General features: G+C 45.8%; 1 protein-coding gene across 1 annotated transcript in view; it reads left to right on the top strand.

The window, feature by feature from the left end:
* Positions 1-24,373, top strand: part of LOC144754221 (E3 ubiquitin-protein ligase TRIM39-like) — a 133,042-nt gene that overhangs the window by 81,160 nt on the left and 27,509 nt on the right. Inside the window, exon 5 of the mRNA XM_078641808.1 lies at positions 17,012-17,061. Within this exon, the coding sequence (XP_078497934.1) occupies positions 17,012-17,061 (50 nt within the window). The remainder of the gene's footprint in view (positions 1-17,011; positions 17,062-24,373) is intronic.

The following is a 24,373-nucleotide window of genomic DNA, read 5'->3' as shown; positions in this document are numbered from 1 at the left end:
CAAGACCTTTCCCAGGTAAGGGAGAAGGGAAATGGGACGATAGTTTTCCAGCGTGGTAGGGTCAAGCCCAGGTTTTTTTAAAATGGGGACCACCACAGCGCTTTTGAAAGCATTGGGGACAGAGCCTGACAAGAGAGATTGGTTAAGGAGGTCAAGAGGGGGGCCGGGGCAGGCCACAAAGGCAGCTCTTAAAATAGATGTAGGACAGCAATCCTTAGGAGAGCCGGAGCTCACAGTCTGAAGTAGTGAAAGAAAAGTATCCAAAGAGATAGGGGGAAATTCAGAGAAGGAACAAGGGTTCAAGGGAGGGAGAACAGAATCATGAGACAAAGTAGTAGGGGGAATGTTGTTTTTGATCGTAGAGATCTTATCAGAAAAAAAAGAATTGAGAGAATTGCACAGGGCTTGTGAAGGTAGAGGCTGAGGAGTGACCCGGTCAGGGAGAGAAAGTTCAGCAACAATAGAAAAAATTTCTTTGGTCTTGGATGCCGAGGTCAGGACTTTCTGAGAGAAATAGGAAAGTTTGGCCGAAATGATCGATTTTTTTATAAGTTCTCAATAGATCAGCGTAACTGGTTTTGGATGAAGGGTCATAATTACGCCGCCAGCGGCGCTCAGCCTGTCTAAGGCGAAGTTTATCCGCCTTCAGAGTAGAAGTGAACCAGCGCTGAGCGTCGTGGGGACGTTTAGACTTGACAATTTTAATGGTGGCAACGATATCACAGGCCGAGGACAGCCACTGATCAAAGGAAGTTGCTTGTGAATTGAGATCAAAATGGTCAGGGAGAGGTGTGGAAGGAAGGATCGAATGAAAATAGGGAATATCGGCGTGTTTCCAGTTCCGAGCCCTAAGATTATGAGGGACCGGATGGCAAGTAGGCAAAAATAGGTGTAGGGAAAAAGAAATAAAGAAATGATCGGACCAGGGACGGGGATAAACCAAGGGAGGGGAAATGTCAGAGTTGGTAGACCAGATCTGGTCTAAAGTGTGACCTTTATTGTGTGTGGCAACCGAGATATGTTTGGAGAAGTTTAAACCAAGCAGTGAGTCAGTGAACTCACAGGAGAGAGAGGATTCTTGGGGGTCTAATGGCCAATAATTAAAATCACCTACCACTAAGACCCTAGCAGAGTTGATGGCTATTTGCGAAATCAAATTACTAAATAGGGATGGAAAGAGGGGCATGTTGACAGGAGGGCGATAGACTAGTATACAGATAAAAGAAGAACTGGAAGAGGTAAATTTCAATGTAAGAATGTCCGTATTGGCTATGGGTGGAGTGGTAAGAGTGGTGAATTGTAAATGAGAGCGGACAATGGCGGCGACTCCGCCGCCAGATCTGCCGGAGTTTCTATTAGAGTGGAGAATATAGTAACCCGCAGGAATGGCGGCCAAGATATCTGGATAAGAGTCAGCGTTCAACCAAGTTTCCGTGAGGAGCAAGATGTCAATGAGGCCTCCTTCTAGAAGTTGGAATATGTCTAGTTGATGTTTCGGAAGGGAACGAGTATTGAGATATAGTAATGAAAGGGGGTTTCTGCCGCTAGGACTAGACTGAATCAGCAGAGGTGCAGCGGGGGAAGGGGGGGGGGATGGGAAAGGAAGGGGAGGAAGGAATTGTGGACGAGGGAGAGGATAGGATATTATTTTCTAGAATGGTGGCTATGACACGGGGGCAAGGGAGATGTGATGGGAAAAGACACGAAGTGCCTGAGAGGAGTAGACCAAACGTTGCACAGCATGCACGGCCCCGGGCCTCGGTCGGCCGCGGACGGGCGCAGACGGGCTTGACTTGAGCGCGACTTCGGCGCGAAGTCGGCGCTCCCGCTGCGCTCGTCCGCTGCGCTTCCTCCAGATGGCCATTTATGCTGTCCGACGATAGTCAGTGGGTGTTGTTGTGTTGCATCGTGGTGCTTAAATGTAACACACTCACTGTGCATCTCACATGCTAAAACACATTTTGCAGGCTTTAAGCAGTTTTTACTTTATCGATGTCACCCCGGACTGAACAATTAAACCCATTCCAAAGATGACCACAGACGTCTAAACTGGCCTGAACCATGGTACTGCGCATGCACATTAGCAACATCAATATTACATTCCTCCAAAACTTTATCAACAAACAATAACACCAGTCCAGTGTAGGCTGGCTATAGTTTCAAACAGTCTGTTGCTCGTGGTCTTTATAGCGCTGAGAGAGTGGGTAGGATTCACCCGGAAAGGGTGCCTGTGGTCATCAGATCGCATCTGAGAGGCACCCATCTTACTGTTCAGGTCCATTTCACTCACTTCTACACTGGCCCCAGCTGCCTCGGGCATCCATGGCGGTCACCATCTTTTCCGGGGACATTGGGAGGAGACCTGATCAATCCATCACCATCATGTCCTACTCCTCCGTATCCAAAGCACATGCCTCTGCTTCACTGGTTGCCAGCGTGGCTGTCTCGGCTGATAATCTGCAAAGTAGTTGGATCCTGGTGGATAGAATACTGAGAAAGCCTCCTCCTGTAGCTGGTGGATCCACTATTCCAGCCTGACGGAGGCTGACCCCTGAAACAATGGCGCAAGAGGCTTATAGTCGGTGCAGACGGTGAATGTCTGCATTCCCAATGGATGGCGATGGCCTCCCTGTCCATCTGAGAGTAGCATGGTTTCATGTCTTTCAAAGCTCTGCTGGCATAGACCACCGGAGCCCACACGCCACATTCTTGTTTGTGTGAAAGTACAACCCTTAGGCAGGTGGACCGAGCATCGATGGCAGCTCTGAGTCTTTGGGAGGGCAGAACTAGGACATCATTGTTTCAGCCGATAGGGCATCTGTGGTCTGTTGAACCAATACCTACTCTCTATGACCATTGCGTTACATCTGTCTTTGTAAGCATCTGGACTAGATCGGTAAAGGCTGTCAAGTTCTTTATGAACTTACCACAATATGTGACCACACCTAAGAAAATTTCACTTGTACAAAACCATTGAAATTCCCCAGTTATAGTTCGTTCAGCTAACTATAACTCGTGCGGCCGCAATGCACTGGTGATGAAGTCACTTATTACATTACTCATGACTTATGACATCTCAAATGACATCACTGATGACATCCAGTGAATGTGTGTTTTTCTGAAAATTAAATGTTTTATATATGTATATCTCAAGGTCGACGGAAGAATACATGGGTATATAAGTGTCTAAATGGATGATTTTTGGGGGGGGGGGAATTGATTGTATAACTGACTAAGTGTATCTTAGTGAATACATGGGTTAGTGAGTAATGTTTAAATATATCCATTTCGTTATCAGTCTCTCACTTTGTGTATAAGTGGCCGCATGGGTTGGTGAGTAGCTACATGAGTGTCTATATATTGGTTATTAGTTGTTTTTTTTTAGTATCAGTATGAGTGTCTGTATAGTTCGCTGGGGGGTATTACGTAGTGCATAGATGCATGAATGAGTGACTCACTGTATGTGTTGAAGACAGCATGTGTGCAGGACTGTATGGGTGAATGAGTGTGTGTATGGGTGTGTTAGTGAGTGAATGACTGTCTCAATAGTGTATGAGTAACTACATATGTTTTAAACTAGTGTATGTGAGTATTGGTGTATATAAGGGAGTATATGTGAGAGTGAGAGATTGGAAGAGTTCATGTATGAATAAGTATGTGTTTCTGTAAGTGATTGTTCAAAAGCGTAAGTATGTGCACGTTTCTGTAGAAGTAAGTGTGGTGGTGTGTGTATAACTGTATATGCAAGTGAATGGATATTTGATTCTTTATTAGCATGAGTGAATATGTGTGTGAGTAACTCTATGGATGAGTGTCCGTGTGTAACAGGATATATAGGTGTACGAGTACATATGAGTGAGTACATGTATGAGTGACTGTATAGGACTGTTGGTGAATGAGTGGATGTGTGTGTGTAGATCTTGGAATTACTAAATATGTGTGTTGTAAGTGGTATTGGTATGTCCATTGTTTTGAAAGTGTTAGTTTCTATTTTTGAGTGTGTATCAAAGGTTATATTAGGGTGAGAGGAAGTCTGCCACTCTATCACATGGATGATGTAATCAGTGATGTCATTTGAGATGTCGTCTGTGATGTCACTGACCATGTCATGAATGATGTAATATGTGACATCAGCAGTGGATTGCGGGCGCGAGAGTTAGTTAGTACAACTAACTATAACGGAGGAATTTCAATGGTTTTGTCTGAGTGAAATGTCCAGCTAACTATAACAGCCCTGAAACTGTTTTTTTCAGTGAATTTCAAAGGTTTGTTTTAATGATAATTCCTAATTATAAAGTTTATTGAGCATATCTGTTTTTTCAATTTTTTTAATCATCATCCCGTTCTTAACGTAGTAGAAACTGCAAATATTACCACTCTTCAATGTATTCCTTTCTCCAAGAAAATCGCTACAAACCAGAACCACAACTAACGTTATTAATGTAGAAACTAGGTGTTCTCGTAGAAAAAAAACACCACTTCCCATACTTACAACAACAACCAAAATCTACAATGCTACCTAAAAAGACAGGCGATAGTTCCACTAACAAATTAATATCAACGTTTAACTAGTGTAAGGACGTAGACTATGTACTGTGTAAATTACATCCAACTCACACCCACATCTAAAGACAACTATGTAATAGAGGTACTAATCGTACACTTCCAACACCCAACAAAATCGCAACACCTAGTGCCACTACAACCACCCCTACTGACCCCTTCCCCTCCACTACCTCAGAGGCAGCGAAATAGAGCACAACGGACCTTCCCAAAATAATGTCCCCTCAGCAGCGCACTAGCTCAATGTTCAGAGATGTGGCAATCAGCTATGTATTAGGAAAGGAACTCGCACATCAACAATAATGTACACAATGCTAACACTACCTGCTATACAAAACTCACTATACAAACCAAAAACTTTTCTGTGTAGATATTATTTTAATACGTGTAATGTACTGCACAGTGGACGCAACCATATTATCTCAGAGTCTGGAGAATATCTTGGTCATGTAGCTGTGTTCTCTCCCCCCACCCCTGAAGCGAAGTGGGCTGGTCCAACGTACGCAACTGCAGCGTAAGAGTATAAATAATTAGCCTATGCCTTGGGCGTGGTTCACTTATGCAAAGAGAAAAGACTCCGCCACAGCGAAGGTCTTCACCCTGCCACGTGGCTGCCACCATGACCACGTGACTTGATACTGGCCCATTGCGAACTCAGCGCCACAGCAACGCAGACTTATGGCTGTATCGACTACTGCCTTCGATCTACACTGCGGACAGCAGGGTTCACAACTTGAATTCAGCTTTGGATCTACACTACAGACAGCATGAAATTCAGCCTTGATTTATTTAAGACAGAGAGAATTGTACTCTAAGTTGTCAGATTTTCTTAAAGGATGCGACAAAAAACATTCCTCAATGTCTGTACTGACTACTGCCTTCGATCTACACTGCGGTCAGCAGAGTTTACAACTTGATACCAGTTTCGCATCAGCCCTACAGACAACTCTATTTATTTAAGGTAGAGACAATTGTACTCTGTCCTCAGATTTTGTTAAAGTATGTGACAAAAAGCATTCCTCTGTGTTTGTGTCGTCTACTGCCTTCGATCTACACTGCGGACAGCAGGGTTCACAACTTGAATTCAGCTTTGAATCTACACTACGAACGGCATGAAATTCAGCCTTGATTTATTTAAGGCAGAGATAATTGTACTCTATGTCCTCAGATTTTGTTAAAGGATGCGACAAAAAACATTCATCAATATCTGTGCTGACTACTGCCTTCGATCTACATTGGGAGGGCTCACGATTCAGGTGGAATGGCGATTACACATGACGCATTCCAGTAGGCAAGAGACATTGTACCAGTGCGACCCGCCCGAACCACGAATCATCGCAGGGTGCGCACACGCTGAGTACTTCAGGTACCACTAACTCACTGCACCACAAGTCATCTCCACGTGGCCTTGTTAAGGCAGAAGTCACTAGGCAAAAACATTGCTTCCAGTGCGGCCTTCCCGGACCATGCATCATCGCAGATTACATACACGCTCATTGCCAAATGGACTACTAACTCAGTGCACCATAAGTCATCGCCACGTGACCGTATTGAGTCAGATGTCTTATTTGGAAGAAAACCTATCATAGTTTTTGGAGATCTACTGCAACATACTCCCGTAAAAGGACAACAAGTATTTTTAAGAGAACTTGATTTTAAAGATGTTGCTACCAGTGCGTCCTTCTCGGACCACGCATCATCGCGGGCTCCACAGAACCTTGTTTTTTCAGGTGCCACTAACTCAGTAGTCCACTTATCATCAGTGGCTGCTCACACGCTAAATTACCAATACTGTGCAGCTCAATGCCACGCGGTCGTGGGCTCTTGCTAACCGCTGCCTCCTGCCTACAGTGTGGTCATCAGAGCTCACAATTTAATAGACTGATTCATTATTTGCAGAGTAAAATACCAAAATAAGTATAACGTCTATCAAACCCTATACAATATCCCTTTAGTATGCTTCCTTCAAAAACTTATTTTATATCAGTTATAGCTTTAGTTGAATAATAAAAGTCGTGCTGCAAGTGCAAAGGCACACTCAATGGTAGTCTACACTGCGGACAGCATAGGTCACAATTTGAACTATAATGTCCCTGAAACATACATATTTTGACAATGTATTCCATACATGTTTCATCTTTTATTTCAGTTGTGATTACAGATGATGCAGTCCAGCCTAAAATCTGCACTGCGGACAGCAGGGTTTACAACTTGAATTCAGCTTTAGATCTACACTACATACAGCATTGAATTCAGCCTCAATTTAATTAAGACAGAGACAAAAAATACTCCTGTGGCACTGCAAGTATGCTCAAGCACCTTCAATCCCTGCATCCTGTGAACTATGCTTACAAAGAATGTAGAAGACTGCGCCAAAATGTACCTCCACCACCGGCAATACCAAGTACCTCTGGGGCATCACCTTCAACATCGCCACCAGACATGCGTCCCCATTTTGAGAAAGTTAGAATGCACTGCGTGTAGTGCAATAGTTTAATTTGTTATAGGGAGCAATCGGTAGACCTAGTTTGCAGAGCAATTGATAACCATCAATGGTAGTTTTTTTTTTCCCCCCCTCAAAGTTCATGCAGTTCATTATGCAACAGTCAATGCTTTGAGTGCAGCCCGTTAAGACCACGCATCTTCGCAGGGTGAGCACACACTAAGCACCAGACGTACCACTAACTCAGTACACCATAAATAATCGCCACATGGCCTTATTAAGGCAAAATTCATTAGTCAAAAGACATTCTTACCAGTGCGGTCTCCCTGAACCACGCAACACTGCAGGCTCCACACAAACCGCCCCTACCTCAGTGCACCACAACTCATGAACCCTTTACGATAGAATCTTCTGTGTATTATTTCACATATGGTGTTCCTAGCTTTGTACAGCAGAAGTCATAAACCGTTTACGATTGAATATCTGTGTATGATATCAGGATTACTATTCTACTTGTTACCAACAGCAACGTAATAAAATGGAGTCGAGCACACGTGCCCGTACCCGCTTTATCTATCTGTGTCTGTGTATTTATTATGTTTGCAAAATGCTGGTCCTGCGCCCTACCACATTATACTGTGCCATATATAGCGTATGCAACCATCTTACCTCTGCCAGTAACAAAAAAATGAGATTATATAACTTTCTCTCGCTCATTCTACAAATACGAATGTACAAACTGGATCATTAGAATACTGCAAACAAAGTGTTTAGTAAATTTAGAAATGTGTGCTATTGCTCGTTTTTTTTTTTAAGCATATTTATATAGCGCGAAGTCGACCCAAAACTATATCAGCAATTTACATGAGCACCGTATTTACAGTACATTTTCAGGCACGCGCAGATTACGTCATTTCTCTACAGTAACAGGATGTGGACGCGACTCCGAGCCTCGAACACTGACTTCCAGCACCAAGTTCGACAGTATACCCGAATGACCACATACGTATGTGTGTGTATGTATGTATGTGTATATATATATATATATATATATATATATATATATATATGCTGTCCTTCATGTGCCAAAAACTGCATCCAAAACCTTTCATATCCCTGTTATACTATATACTACAGCTACAGCATTTCACTGAATTTACAACAAACATTCATATCATCTTTTATATGTGCAACTATGGATGAATATAGGGTCAGTGATACAGAAAAACACACAAGATGATGGACGGAATGTTGCACAATGGCAAAACATTCACCCCCAGTCACTGATCTGGGTTTAATCCATCGTTATTTTGCTCACCAAGCCACCCCAGTTCAGACATGGCCATATGCAAATCAGTCTTGACCCTGTGCCTCATGGGAACAGTCCAGCCCGAACTGCCAAGCCATGTCTTCAATGAACTGGAATCAAGCATCCTAGGACTGGTTTCTGGCTATCAGCCATCTTCAGCCAGGATAGCTTGACTCCAGTGGCTTAGTGAGCACGGGACCCACGTCTGGACATACCCTTCCCACATAGGGTGAACAGCAAAACACACAAGATAATGGACGGAATGTTGCACAATGGCTAAACATTCACCCCCAGTCACTGATCTGGGTTTAATCCATCGTTATTTTGCTCACCAAGCCACCCCAGTTCAGACATGGCCATATGCAAATCAGTCTTGACCCTGTGCCTCATGGAAACAGTCCAGCCCGAACTGCCAAGCCATGTCTTCCCTGGACCGGAATCCAGCATCCTAGGACCGGTTTCTGGCTATCAGCCGTCTTCAGCCAGGATAGCTTGACTCAGTGGCTTAGTGAGCACGGGACCCACGTCTGGGCATACCCTTCCCACATAGGGTGAACAGCAAAACACACAAGATGATGGATGGAATGTTGCACAATGGTAATAGTGATACCCCGTACCTTCAATGTTGGCCATGTTGTGGGACTTTACAGACATAATGTCACATTTGCGTTTAAGATCCGGGTGAAGGCAGCACTACAACATGGACACCCAATTCAGTTGATTTCTCATATAGCTCACGACGGAACCACACCCATAGCTTTGGAGTCATCGTTCACAGCCTCGCGCAGCACTGGCATACGTCAGTCTAACCCACTCCGCTAACGCTTCCAGGAAAACACAACAATGCTACATGGCCCAGATTTTCATTGTAGTGATTTCTTAGTTCCAGGTCTAGTTGTCAGAATGGCACACACACACACACTCCCTCATGGCTGGTATACACCCACACCACACCCATCCAGCACATGCATCACAACACCCGTGACCCTACCAATAAAAAAGACGTGCTCTATGCCATTTTAGAGTTGCTCCCATCGCAAGCGCTGTTATGGCCCTTCCTGATGGTTCGGACGCCGCATGTAGGCCCGAACTACCGAACAGGGGGCCCACCACCGCGTGCCTGGCCTCTTTGGTCACGGAGTTAGTGGTACCGCAAGGACTGAGCGGGTGAGGAACCTGCGATGAAGATGGGTGCACAAGTATGTCCTTTGCCATAGCGATAGCAAGACTCCGCAACAAATGTGAGACTTATTGGTGGCAGAGCGGGACTGCATGATGTAGAACATGCCCTGCCCGCAAAAAGGTGAGCAGTGAGGCCTGGGTGCGCAGCGGAGGTAGTCGATGGGGTGCAGCAGACTGGATACAAAAAGGCGACGCAGCGATTTAGGCGTACGCAGTCCTATATGCCGTATCTTATTGCATTTGCATTTTTTTTTTCCTATAGCAGGAAAGTTTTTATAGTCTGTCAAAAGTCCGTTGCTCGTGATGATTGAAACCACATGTATTCACTGCGCACCACTTGTTTTCTATAACCGGATGGAAAACATTGCTACTATACTAATTCTTCATAAATCGAAGCCTATTAAATATGTTGGAACTGTACAAATAGTTGTATTTTTAATGTGGGAGGGAAGGTGTGTGAAAGGGCGATGTTATTCTACTCCACATTAAGATAGTGGCAGTTACCAACCATAACATCTTTCTTTTACTATCTTTTAGATGTGGAGCTTCAGGGTGCAGTACGTCCCGGCACGTCCTGGAAGACACACCGGTGACAGAAAGGTGAGCTGCGATTATTCTTTTCAGTCACTCTCTCACTTCCTCTCTCCTTTGATAAACAAATGACGCACAATCTTCCTTTTTATCAAACCGGTTGTGTTTCACAAATTGGCATTCCCCCATCCCTCCCCCCAACACCTCCAAAGCTCATCGTTTGAGGATTCTGCGATGATGCGTGGCCATCGTAACAACGCATAAGATGGCTGCTTCGACGTGTGGTAGACCTTCTTTGAATCACGCCAATGGCACAAGGTGAGCAAAGAAGCTTGTTGGAGAAGCAACGAGAAGTCACCTGTTGGTGGGGAGAGTGGATACTGTGCAGCAACTTGAGTGCATAGGAATGTACAATCACCTCCTGGCAGTGGGAAGTGAATAGGTTACAACAGTTTGGGTCCGCAGGAAAGGGCACTCTCCCCCGGACACTGGGAGTCAATGGGGTGCAACAGTCTGTGTACGCAGTAATGAGAACTCATCGTTATGCAGTGGGAGTGCATGGGTATAGTACTCTGGGAGAAAAAGAGCGCACAGACAACTCCTTGCAGTGGAAGTTGATGTAATATAGTATCCTGAGTGTCCAAAGGCATAACGCAGAAATATATGTGTGCAGTTCTATGTACTCTGCTATTACTAACCCTATATTATCTTTCAGATCACTAAACTTGAAGGGGCACTATGAACCGGCACATGCTTGGACACACCGGAGGCAAAAAGGTGAGCTGCGAAGATTTTCTCCAGTATCAAGAATACCTCTCCTGCTCCATCTATTACTTTCTTTCTCTCACACTTTCAATGTTTTTTCTCTCTCTCTCTCCCTCTTTCTCACATTATTTCTCTTTCTCTTTTCAAGTTATGAACGCTGCTGTCCACTCTGCAGATAAATAAATCAAGGCTGAATTTAATACAGTCTGCAGTATAGAAGCAAAGTATACTTCAAGTTGTGAGCTCTGCTGAAAACAGTGTTTCCAAAAGGTAAGCAGAGTGGCCTAGATACTTAATGCCTCCAATTAAACGCGTTGCATATAAACGATATTGTCCTGCATAATGACGTGATCTCTCACCGAATTCTGTCTCCTCTCTGAATCATTTTAAAGACCTGTTGGACCATACTATAGATCTAACCCAGCAGGCACTTCCCTACAGACACCTCTTCAGGGCGGGCCTATGAGAGGGGTGGGATGTATCAGGCACACTACACATGTGAGAATAAGCAATATTGCCAAGTGTTATGTTAATTTGTGATCTTTGACCTCAATCAGTCACAACTCTGTCTCATTTAAAATACCATCTATACCATAAGATAGGCCTAAACCTAAGACCACCGCTGCCCTACAGACTCCTGTTGAGGGTGATTCTACAGGAGGGGTGTGCTGCACTACCCTGAGTATGCATGTGAGAAAAAAAGATCTTGCCTTTCGTAATAATGTAATCTCTCACCTCATTCAATCCCATCAATCTAATTTTAAGGGCTTATGTTTCATTTTTGTTTTGCAGGTTACCTACGCTACTACCACTGCAGTCCATCTTACGTTTTGTTTATTCTACTGTTATTAAAGTTACGTTTTTACTTATTTCTGTTTCAATAAAAGTTACATATTTATTTATTTTGGTTTTAATAAAAGTTAATTTAAAAAAAACTGTGTACATGTGTTTTTTTTCTGACATTTCACTATTATTTAGTGTGATAATCATATGTTTAGAGAAGATTTAAAAATAAAAAGTAGAAATTATGTTTATAACTAAAAGTATAATACTAATGCTAACTCTTTACCAGAGTCTGTAGCTGCGATTAACAGTTCCTATGTAACATTTTAAAAAGTCCAGAACACTTGCTGTCTGGATTAGCAACATTGTGTGGTGAACTTGTGACCTGTGTGCTCAGTTAAGTGTTCCATGAACTGTTACTATGGTAACAGGCAGTAAGCAGTTTGGGGGTAGGGTTGAAATGTACTGGCTGTCCAGAAACCGTTATATTTACCTAGGATCCTCTACATGACAGAGGGAAAAAAGAAAATTGAGTAGACAGAACACTATGTACATTACGAACAAAAGAAGTACACAACTCTTCGAAATAACCTCAAGATAGGGCTTGAGGAATATCCACTGACGTTACAAAACCCCATGTACAATTTGCCTACTATACTCAACAATGGGCAATTCTTTATCGATCACAATCGGACACTGTTGCTTCACGATTCACAGTGTGCACTTCTCTAAATATTTTGTGCCTATTTAAATGGGAGACGGGATAGTCGACATTCCAAAACTTAGGGGCATATTTACAAGGACTACGTTAAAATTATCGCCGCTTTAACAACAGCAAACTACAGCTAAAACGGCGATAATGGACTTCAAAATCCTTTGTTGTCTTACCAGAAGATTTTTTCAACACTGCTGTTTCCTATGGCAGGGTGAGAACCGAGGCTCCCGCCCTGCCATAGCAAACTTGGTTTGCATTTAGAAAGAGAGAACACGAAAACCTACTCTCTCTTTTAAAATGCAAAGCAAAATGCTTTTCCCCACGGGGAGCTGCATATTAGCAGGTCCCCGTGTGGAAAAGTAATGGTGGCTTCCGAAAGACGCACGGAGCTGACTGGCACCGTAGGGACATTGGGCCTCCACCCACAGTCCCCAACATTGAATATCCACCCATGAGATGGAATCCCGAGGAAGAGTAAAAATTAGTAGGAGGTAATATTTTTTTACGGTAAAATTAGGAGTCTGTAATGGGCATATTTACAAGGACAGCGTTAAAATGTTCTGGTGTAAACCTGGGCTTCTATTGGAATTCACACAAATTCTCAAAAGCCTATTAAGCCCACTACGGCCGCTTTAACGGCACTTTCCTAACGCTAAATCGATGATAATTTTAACACTGTCCTTGTAAATATGCCCCAATATCATGAGAAATACAGCGAAAATTCATGTTTGCAAGTGAAAAGACTGTGGACTTAACATATCAATCCACCTCGCATATTAAACATGCTTAAGTCTACTTCAGAACCGATGTTAGGATCCGACATAAACCGCAATTACCAAGAGTTTTGCTATCGGTCCTCAAATCCAGGGCCGCCTTGTAAATACAAAGCTGTTGTCATACCTCCCTCTTCCATGTTATATTGTCATAGGAACACCTACCTTGCCCCTAGGAACGCCTACATTGCAACTCATTTGAGATGCGAGGCGAGCCGTTGGCAAACCGGCTGTTAACATGCATCTTAGTGTCGCCTAGTAAATAGGGCGATATAATTTTCACTGCATTTTTGGCTTTTTTTTTTTTTTTCTATTGTGGCGAAACGGCACTTGTTAATATGCCCTCAAGTTTTCTATGGCAGAGCGGGAACCTCGACTCCCGCCCTGCCATAGCAAACAGCAGTGTCCCGGGGGTAGGCACCCCAAGGCGCATCAGGAGCTGCTCCTGTGGGGTGGTGTTCCTCAAAGCTTTCGACTGCTCCAGAATGGAGACCACGCGGCCCCCCTCCCAAAATATAAGAAGACCTGGAGGGTGGTAATCCCCGGGTCTTAGACGGACCTTTGAGCTCCCTCACCCATTTATTTTTTAGCACCGAGGAATGGTGGTCCCCCGGGCTACAGGACCCCTCTGAACCCCCATCAAATTTAAAATTTTAGACCCCTGGATTTGGCCCTCCCAGGTAGCTAATTTTTAAACAATCGCAGGAACCCGCGCTTCGTTTTTATCTTTTTTTATGGCGAATCCATGCACCCAGTGCACATTTCTCAGTTTTTTCAAAAAAATACATTTTTTGGGGGGGCCCTAGAGGTCCTTGTAGGACCCCCTAAGCAGGTCTAGAGGGTCAAAATATTTCTACCCTGCCCCCTTATACGTTTTGAACACTTGTTCCACTAATTTCTACATGCTTGCTCCTACCGAGGCACAAAATGGCTTCCAACACTTCCTGGTTTCGAATGTTGACAACCACTTGACCGCCAATTAGCATTGAGTGCGTGATCGGGACCGGTCGCTTAGGGTGCGCTCAGGATGCGCGGATCCACAGAGGCCATAGATATGTATGTACTTTTAATTGTGATTTTCTCAGGAACTACTTAGCGGATTTACACCATTTAAGCAAAAGGCACAAGTCTGAACTAAGGACTACCTCTTTGCCAAATTTGGTGTAATTCCGTTCAGCAGTACGGGCTGTAGCCGCGATGAACAGTTCCTATGGAAAATTGCAAGGGGAAAGCATGTTTTGGGACCCCCCCTTTTTTTTTCTCAGCCCCCGCTTCACGAATCACCCCAAGACTTTCAAAATAGGAGCAGACCGGAGCGCCCCACTAGTTTTGAAAAGTTTGCGAAGATACGTCAACCGGCGCCAAAGTTATTCTAAATAGAATGTAGCAGATGATTTCCTATGGAAAATAGGTCCTAACTACAACTACCTACTGGCGACGCTGATGTGCGGTGCCTCACTTGTAGGGCATCACCACCCCCTTTTGTACCGCTTTGTTCGCCATAAGTTGGCAGGGTATGCTCAGACGTGAGTCCCTTGCTCACTTTGCCACTGGATTCAAGCAAGCCGGGCTGAAGACGGCTGAAATGCCAGAAACCGGTCCTCGGAAGCTTGTTTCCGGTCCAGGGAAGGCATGGCTTGGCAGTTCGGGCTGGACTGTTCCCATGAGGCACAGGGTCAGACTGATTTGCATATGGCCATGTCTGAACTGGGGTGGCAGAGTGGGCTAAAGAACGGTGATGGATTAAACCCAGATCTGTTGACTGGGTGCGAGTGTTTGATTGGTTCAGACGCTCCGTCCATCACCACCCCCTTTTGTATCACTTGTAGGGCAGCGTCAAATGGAATATGTAGCGGCCCGGGTCGCGAGGCGCCCCGCCATGGAAGAGCAGCTCCTGCACGCCATCAAGATTACAGAGGCGTCAAATGGAACAGAGTGACCGTTCTCAAGGTTGACACTGGCCAGGACATCGTCATCTACACTGTCCGCTAACCTACTATAGGTTTTTAAGATTGGAAGCATGGAGGCATACTACTTCAGTTTGCAACTACGACGACCAGAATGCAACATGACCACGCCCACTTGGGCGAGAACTCATTACAAAAGCGCTACAAACATGGCACAAAATCATGCAGCTTTCTATCCGACAGAATCCAGTGACCAAGGGCTGAGGCAGCCCGAAACACGTATGGACCCTTGACTGTAGCTGCTTTGAGATGCCGTTGTCCCTTTGCCACCTGCGTGAAATAAAAGGTTGTGAAACGCTGATGTGTGGCACCTCACTTGTAGGGCAGCGTCAAATGGAAGATATATATACTTGAAGTAAAGTGAATACAGTCACGTGACCTGACCCTATTAAAAGCACGCCAGAACACACCTGAGTGCTTATTACTTCCATCTGTGAACAAGGCTATGTCGAAACGTCGGAATATGGAAGCAGGCGCTGCCAGTCTTTGGAAATAAAAACTTCTGTTGCAGTATTGGTCCTCTCCTTGTGTGTTTACTGTGGTGAACTGATAGGCTGCACCGTGCCTATCGTTTCGGGATATCCTGAAACGGGTTGATTTATGCCTGCTTGCTTAACAAAATCTATGCTGTGAGGTGTAAAATAAAAAGCACAAAAGAAAAGACAAAAGCAAGTTCGTCCCGTCTTTCTCCCAGTCGGAAGATGTGGTCTTGGATATGGATATGGATATATATATTATATATCTTTCTGATTTCTTGCAGGGCGTCCAGTATATTTGCTTGTGTCTTATCTCATATTTGCTGCTTGTTTATTATTCAGTATTATTCATGTATTTAGGTTATTATTGCTTGCATATAAACATACATATCTCTTTGTGTATTTGAATCTTGTGCATTTGGTATCTGGGAAAGCCTTTCTGTTAGAGAGCATTGTGTAAAATAAAACCCCAAACCTTATTCTAAGAGAGAGAGCCCCTGCATTTTGTAAAATAAAACCATTTTCTAAAGTTGCTGTTTGTTTTGTGTTAAAGTCTTTGCTGCACCGGGTGTTGAGCCATCGTGTGAGAGCTGTATTATCTGATAGACTGAAGCAAGACATCTAAAATTACAATCATTACAATACGACATGTAAAAGTAAACCTACGTCCTACTTTTTAATACAATTCACCCTGCCTTTATAAGTATTAAGAAGGAAGGTTTAGACCCGGCAAAAGGTTTATTATTCCAAGTCAAAATGTTAGTTTAAAACTGCAGTGGCAGACCTGTGACGTGTTAATAGGCTACTTTAGTGGATGGCAAAACTGGTGCTGCTGCCCACTAGTAGCATTTAATTTACAGTCCCTCACTTCAGGTAGTACCATTTACTAGGGACTTATAAGTAAATTAAATGTACCAATCCGGTGTAAACCAATGTTGGTATTGAGTAAATGGCTCTGGATGCACATCCTCATGCACACAGTGTGCAGTGTGGTTCCATTCCACACATTTCTTTTTGTTTATTATAGTCCTTAACCCATCCAGAGTTCTTGAGTAGTGATAAAGCAGTTTGCAGCAACATAGCTTGTGTGCTAATCCTTCCAAGGTTGTAGAGGAGTAGTGGCAATGTTTACACTGGCATCGATTGGGTGTTGCACTGTTATATTGTGGGTGCTGGCAGGAATGCATGTGGACCTCAGTTAAGAAAGTATTAAATATATACTCGAGACCTCCAACAGGAGTGGATGTAACCTGTTAGTTAGCCTCACTGCGGTTGCAGCCGCTCCTAGAAGACCCATGATGGCATAAGATATTAAAGGAATTTTGGGATATTGTTAGAGCTTTGACGGTTGTGTATGAACAGTAGCTCACACTGAGCGCTAGTTCGCAGGTGCTGCTGTTAATACTGAACCTTATTTCAAATACAAGTCCTATGGGATGTTCATTCTTTGTTCCTGTAGCTGTCATTGCTCTTTAATACAAAAATTATGTGTTTGTTATTACAGGTGTAATAATGTGAAGATTCAATGCTCAGAGGTGGTGAAGCGATATAAAGGTAAATATTGTGTTGATTAGCTTTGTATGTTCATGAAAATGGTATGACATGTTATGAGATGGTATGATGTATGGTATTGTGGTATGTAATGGTATGGTATGGAATGTTTGGTGGGATATATGGTATGGTGGTCTAGTATGGCAGTGTATGGTGGCATAGTATAATATGGTATGAGATGGTGGCCTGGGAGGGTATGGTGGTATAGTCAGTAGTATATGGTATTCAATGCTTATGTGCACTCGAGTCAGGGTACAATTAATCGACTTGTGCCTGCAACCATAGTTCCATCTAATATGTGAGGGCGCACATGCACAAGGCCTTCCTCCAGTGCGCGTACACACTTACAATGCGTGCATGTCACCAAGAGCCGATTCCTCAACCACATGCTTAAAGACATGGTGATGAACGGCGGTAATACTATCACTCTCTTGGCGAAGTGTCATTGCGCCCGAGAAACGACGCACCATCAACGCCACTTTCAAATCCGATACTTTCCCAGACGACTGGAAATGCGCAGAAGTCAAGTCCCTCCTCAAGAGACCCGACAGACCTGAAGAACTACGACCCACCTCTCTTCTTCCTTTCGCAGCCAAAGTCACCGATAAGGTGGTCAATGCCCAGCTGACTAACTTCATCGAAGAGAACTCCATCCTCGACCCTTCCCAATCCAGATTCCACTGCAACCACAGCACCAAGACCGCTCTCCTCGCCACCACTGACGACATCAGGACGCTCATCGACCAAGGCCTCACCGTAGTCCTCATCCTACTCGACCTCTCCACAGCCTTCGGCGCCGTCTCCCACCCAGACACCACGACGCCGGAATACAGGGAACCACCCTCGACTGGCTCTGCTCCTTCCTAACCGGCAGAACCCAAAGGATCAGACTTCCGCCTTTCGTCTCTGAACACACAGAGATCAATTGCAGAGTACCACAAGGATCTTCTCTCAGTCCCACGCTCTTCAACATCTACTTGGCCCCCCTCGCTGCCATCGTCAGACAGCATGGACTAAGCATTATATCCTACACCGTTGACACCCAGCTCATCCTCTCCCTCACGAAGGACCCCAAAACCACCAGACTCTGCTTCCAAGAAGCAATAAAAAAAGTCTCTGCTTGGATGAGCTGCAGCTGTCTTAAACTCAACAGAAGTCCTAGTCCTCGGACCCTCCCCCTCTGTGTAGGACAGTTCCTGGCGGCCCTTGGCACCCCGCCCACCCCCACGGACCTTGCCCGAAACCTCTGCATCATACTCGACTCTTCCCTCACAATGACCCAACAGATCAACGCCGTTGCCTCCAACTGCTTCCACGCGCTCAACACCCTCCGCAAGACCTTCCAAGGGATCCCCCCAAGCCAGAAAGACCGTCACCCACGCACTCCTAACGAGCAGACTGGACTACGGAAATGCCCTCTACGCTGGAATCAACAGATCCCTGCTCCGCAAACTCAACACCATCCAGAACACCGCGGCCAGACTCGTCCTTAGCATCCCTCGGCATGAGCATATCATCCAACACCTGCAAGACCTCCACTGGCTCCCCGTCAAGAAGAGAGTAACCTTTAACCTACTCACCCACGCCTGCAAATCCCTCCACAACAGCGGACCCAAATACCTCAACGAAAGAGTCCCCTTCCACATATCCAAAAGCAACCTCCGCTCTGCCGACCTCGCCCTAGCAGAAACCCTGCACATCCGCAGAATGAGAGCGGGTGGAAGAGCCTTCTCCTACATCGCAGCCAAAGCCTGGAATGGGCTCCCAGACAACATCAGACGCTCCCCCACTCTGCACACCTCCCGGAAGAGCCTCAAAGCCTGGCTCTTCTGCTAAACCAGAGCTGCACCGCACTTTGAGACCCTCACAGGTAAGTAGCGCGCTTTAAACCCCCTGATTGATTAAGTGCGAGGAGCAGTGTTGGGATTTAAAAGGCCAGACGGAGGAGCAGCTATTACGGGCACAGTAGATATGCTGCACGTTACAGAGATTGCAGCTTGTACTGTTGCAGCTTCCTTGGTTTAGTTCAGGGAGCTGCTAAGATTTATAGAGAGTGCAGTGGGCGCGCCAAAGGCAAATCAGTCTGTGCCTGTTCACGACTGGACCGTGCCCAGCGCAAAGGCCCTGGTTCTCGGATCTCCCACCGTTACAATGCCAACACCCTCCTCGCCCTTATCACATGACACCACTTGCCACCTTGCATCACCGAAAGACACCAAAGGACATTTCTCCTGCATAAAAACGGCAGCTACTCCTTTGCCCACCTCCACACACCAGCTCCTCTCGCCACCCAGCTGACCAACAGCGCACCCAACCGGCTCAGCTGCATCCTCAACACGTGCTCCCTCCATAAACTGGCCACCTAAATCTAGGATTTCCTCAACGCTGCTTCTCCCGACATCGCCTTCTTCACGGAAACCTGGACTAACCCCAGCTCTGGCCTGGACATCACCACCGCCACCCCAGACGGCTACAAAATCACCCGTATGGACCGCGCCGGCGGACCAGGGTGGAGGCATCGCCATCATGCACAGTTGCACCTTCCGCCTGGTCACTCATTCGTATGAAACGACAACCATGGAACCCCTCCACTTCCAGATCCAGTACCTTGAGACCCTTACAGGTGAGTAGTTGTGCTTAACAAACGCCTGATTGATTGACAAACCCCAACACCCCCTCCGTGTCACCAGGCCTCCCTACCCCTGCCCGCCCTTCACCGACACCATTATCGTCCTCATCACACCCCAGGCTTTCGCACAGAGGTTTATATAGAGCGAACTTGACCCGAATCGGGTATCTGAGTGCTTTACATAGCAGCAGTTGCATTACACGAGGACACATTCATTTTTATTTTTATTTAATTTTTGTTAGGCACGGGGAGATTAAGTGTTTTGCCCACAATCATGGAAGTTCAGCGTCATTGCAGAGACTCAAACTTAGTTCCTCAGATTCAAGGTCGACCGCCCTAGACGTTGACCAACTGCTCTCACCTGGACAACCCCAGTGACCAGAACACCACATCCCTTCTGGGGAACCTTTTTTTTTTTTGTAAAACATTTTTTTTTTTGTAAAACATTGGGGAACCTTTTTAACATCGGACTCAAGCAGCTAGTCACTGCTCCAACCCACACAAAGGGAAACAAGCTCAACCCCATCTTCTCCGGCAGCTGAAACATCATCTACAGCCACACCACTGAACTCCTCTGGCCTGACCACCACTGCGTGCACTTCGCTTTTACCACACCCACTGTACACCACTGCCCCCCTTCTCCTCCATCATGGCGGAACAAGGTCTACGAAGAGCATCTCATCGCCTTCCTCAGCACTACCATACCGCCGACATCAGCAGACGCAAACACCTCAGCACGCAACCTCCAACAATGGATCTCCAACTTTGCCAACACAGAGGAAGGCACCCGGCAAGCAACACTCCAAGAAAGCCAGCTGGTTCACTCCCGCCCTCCACGAGTCCAGACCCACTTGTAGACGACTTGAGCAGAGATGGAGGAACAACAAAACCCTGGAAACACACGCAGCCTTCAAACCCGCCATCAGCACACACCACCTCCTCAAAACCACAAACAAAATGGCCCTCCAATACAGAATCCACACTAACTCACAACAGCAAAGAACTCTTTGCCATTGTCAAGGAGTTCTCCAGGCCCAACTGCGAGACCACAGATGTCCTTCCTTCCCAAGACTTCTGCAACAAACTCTTCACCTTCTTCCACTTCAAGATCAGGCTGATCTACGAATCTACAAAGATCTACAATCTCCGACACCCAAGACCCTCCCACCACGCCCGACATTACGCCACGCAACCACGCCACACCCCAACAGATCCTGATCAACTGGACTCTGCTCATCACAGACAACACACTCAAGACCATGAAGTGCATCCACTCCGGAGCACCATTGGACCCGTATCACATCTTCCATAGAGCAGCCACCTCCATCGCCCCAGAGTTTAGCCGTACCATCAACTGCTCCATCGAGACCACCACCTTCCCCGACGTCTGGGAACACGCTGAGATCAACCCCCTGCTAATGAAGCCATCCGCCAACCCAACAGATGTCAAGAACTTTAGACCCATCTACCTGCTGCCATTCCCAGCCAAGGTCATCCAGAAGGCCGTCAAAGGCCAACTCTCCAAGATCATCAAAGGAAACCAAGTCCTGGACATTTTCCAATCCAGCTTCCGAAGCAACCACTGCCCAGAGGCCGCACTCCTCGCCCAACAACATCCGCTCCCTCCACGATCAAGGCGAAACCACAGTTCTCATCCTACTGGACCCATCGGCCGCCTTCAAAACAGTCTCCCATCGCACCTTAATTACACTCCATGACTCCGGCAACCGCGACAAGGCTCTAGACTGGATCCACTCTTTCCTTACCAGCTGAACACATCGAGTTTGACTACCTCCGTTCCTCTTGGAACCTACAGATCTCAGCTGTGAAGTGCCCCAGGACTCCTCTCTAAACCCCACTCTCTTCAACTTTGACATGGCCCCCTCACTGCCATTGTCAGGAACCACAGAGTCTACATAGTCTTGGACGACACCCAGCTGATCCTCTCCTTCACCAACAAACCCACAGTGGCCAGAATCAACTTCCACAGCAGGATGAAGGCCGTTGCCACCTGGATGAAAGATATCTGCCTCAAGCTCAACTCGGACAAGAACAAAGTACTCATCCTGGGACACACCCCCTCAGCTTGGGATGTCTCATGGTGGCCCGCCGCACTGGGAACTCTCCCCACAGCCCCAACGGACCATGCACGTAACCTCCGCATTATACTGTACTCCTCACTCACAATGAACCGCCAGATCAATGCTTCGAAAGACATTCAGATGGATCCCCACAGAATCCAGAAACACGGTCACTCACTCACTCCTCACCGGCAGACTCTGTTAGGGCAACTCCCTCTACGCCGGCATCACTGAGAAACTCCTCTAGATATGACAGAACCTTCAAAACACTGCAGCCAGAATGGTCCTCAACATCCCCTGCCACAGCTACATCACCGAACACCTTTGAGTACTATAATAAAGGCAGTGGTAGCCTCCAAGGGAAAATGTTGGAGAAGTGTGCATTTTCAACATACAGTGACTCTGGGCAAATCACTTCATCTCCCCAGTAACGTTTTGGGGCTCAACGCAGGAATTAATGTATTGTACACAACATTTATTTATTTATTTATTGCAGTGGAACTGGCCTGCATTTCATCCATAGTACGTGTAACTGCTCTTGTTATGTAATAGACTGTTTCTCAGTTCATGTTTTTGACCACTTACTTTTAATAAATACTTGCTGAGGTCTATGCTTCTTCCATTTCCCCTTGATGAGAGAAAGGCAAAGAAACAGCCTTTCCATGCTGCTGTCTTGAACCAAAGCAGATTCCATATTAAAATAAATCACACTACTAAGTTCCCCAGTGGTTAGCGCATGTGGTGAACTTCAAAAATGTCATATTATAGTAATTCGTCCACACAGCCACAGTATGCAGTGTTCCTTCCAGGTAATGTCATTAATGGGAAAAGTCCTCCTTGATTATCAGAAGTTCACAGTCTTCAATTATGTAATTCTTCTCTGTAGTAGTTAAGGTTTGAGAAAAGAACACCACTGGATACACTGGTCACTGGAATGTGTAATGAAGAGATCACCCTTAAGGGAGCAAGGATGCATCAGTTTCAGCCGAGGAGCAGGCCTACATCTGGATTGTTCAAAATGGGTCGACCAGACCTAATTTCTCGATTTTAGTGAAAGCCTCATCTTGCATCACGTCCCATTTGAAGGGTTCCTCTTTACTGTACAACTTTTTTTCATATGTAACCGTATCATATTCTAACATGTTTGTTGAATGTTTTACATTCCAAGTATTTTCAAGGCTCAGCTCATACGAATAAGAGTGCAACCCTTTCCAAGTCATACCATTTACATATGGTGCTTTTAGAACTTGGGGAGTTAGGGCAATGAATGGCTCTTAGGCTGCCAACAACTTTACCTGCCAGTCGGGAGAAAGCCGTGCCACAATACATCGCCTGCACCGCTGGGGAATACTACGATTTCCATCATCCTCAAGGTCCCTCTTACACGCGAACCAGACCCGCGGTGTGGTAGCCGCCAACTGTAGCTGCCAGGGGGAAAAAGCTGTGTCGCAATACATCGCCTGCACCACTGGAGAATACTACCATTCCGGTTATCCTGCAGGGCCCTCTTAAGCACTCACAAGCATGACCCCGGCCCGTGGCGTGGGATGTGCGTTTGGGCGAGCCCAGGCCAGGGTGGGCCCGTCCATGCCCGGAGGAGCATAGGCAGGGCCCCCTCTAACGTTGCTGGTCCAAAAGACTACATCGAACCACCACCATGAACAAGAAGAAGCAGCCAAAATCAGGTGGGGAACTAATTTGTACTTTGGATTCCTTTTTTGTAAAAACATCTAGGGCTAGATGTAGGTAATTCTTATTTACCACTTCTTAAATACCCAATTTTGCCAATTCGGTATTTAAGAAGTGGTAAAATAGAGGGGGGGGATGTAGGTATTTCAGAATCGGTAAATACCGAATCGTTAAGATTCGGTATTTACCGATTCTGTAAATAATGATTCGGTAATGCCCATAGATTCCTATGGGCCCTGAAGCCCATAGGAATCAATGGGCAATACCGAATCGGTATTTACCGATTCGGTAAATACCGATTTTTGCAAGGGTGCAGGGGGTGTCACTTTGACACCCTTTAGCACCCCAAAGACGGGCATGTGTGCCATGTGTGCCATGTGGCACACAGACATGCCCTATGGGCATGTCTGTCTGTCACATGGCTAGGTGTGCATGCACACATGTGCATGCACACCTGGATTCGGTATTTTACCACCCAATTGGATTGGGTGGTAAAATACCGAATCTGTAATGCCTTAGGGACTCTGAAGAGTCCCACCTACATCTGGCCGTTACCGAATCGGTAAAAATACCGATTCGGTATTTTACAGAATCGGTAAATTTACAGAATCTATAAAAATGGCCCCCTACATACCAAATACCCATTTACCGGTCGGTAACGGCCGAAATCGGCCGTTACCGACCGGTAAATGGCCTCCTACATCTGGCCCCTAGTGCCCTAACAAAGGAAACGCGGATAACCGAGCAGAGACTTTCACTGGGAGGGGTTGACGGACCTGTCTCTTGCATATCAGATCTTATTACGCCTCTAGAAGACTCTGTGCTTGATAAGCTTAACACTTTTCAGTCCTCAAGCGCATCTTCTGCACCATCGCCCCAAAGATCCAATGGGTAAAAGGAAAAGAGGCCGGCTGAG

Source organism: Lissotriton helveticus, chromosome 5_1 (assembly GCF_964261635.1).
Source record: "Lissotriton helveticus chromosome 5_1, aLisHel1.1, whole genome shotgun sequence".
In the NCBI taxonomy this organism is placed as follows: domain Eukaryota; kingdom Metazoa; phylum Chordata; class Amphibia; order Caudata; family Salamandridae; genus Lissotriton; species Lissotriton helveticus.
The sequence above is the reverse complement of the archived record's forward strand: the minus strand, read 5'-3'. Positions and strand labels throughout refer to the sequence as shown.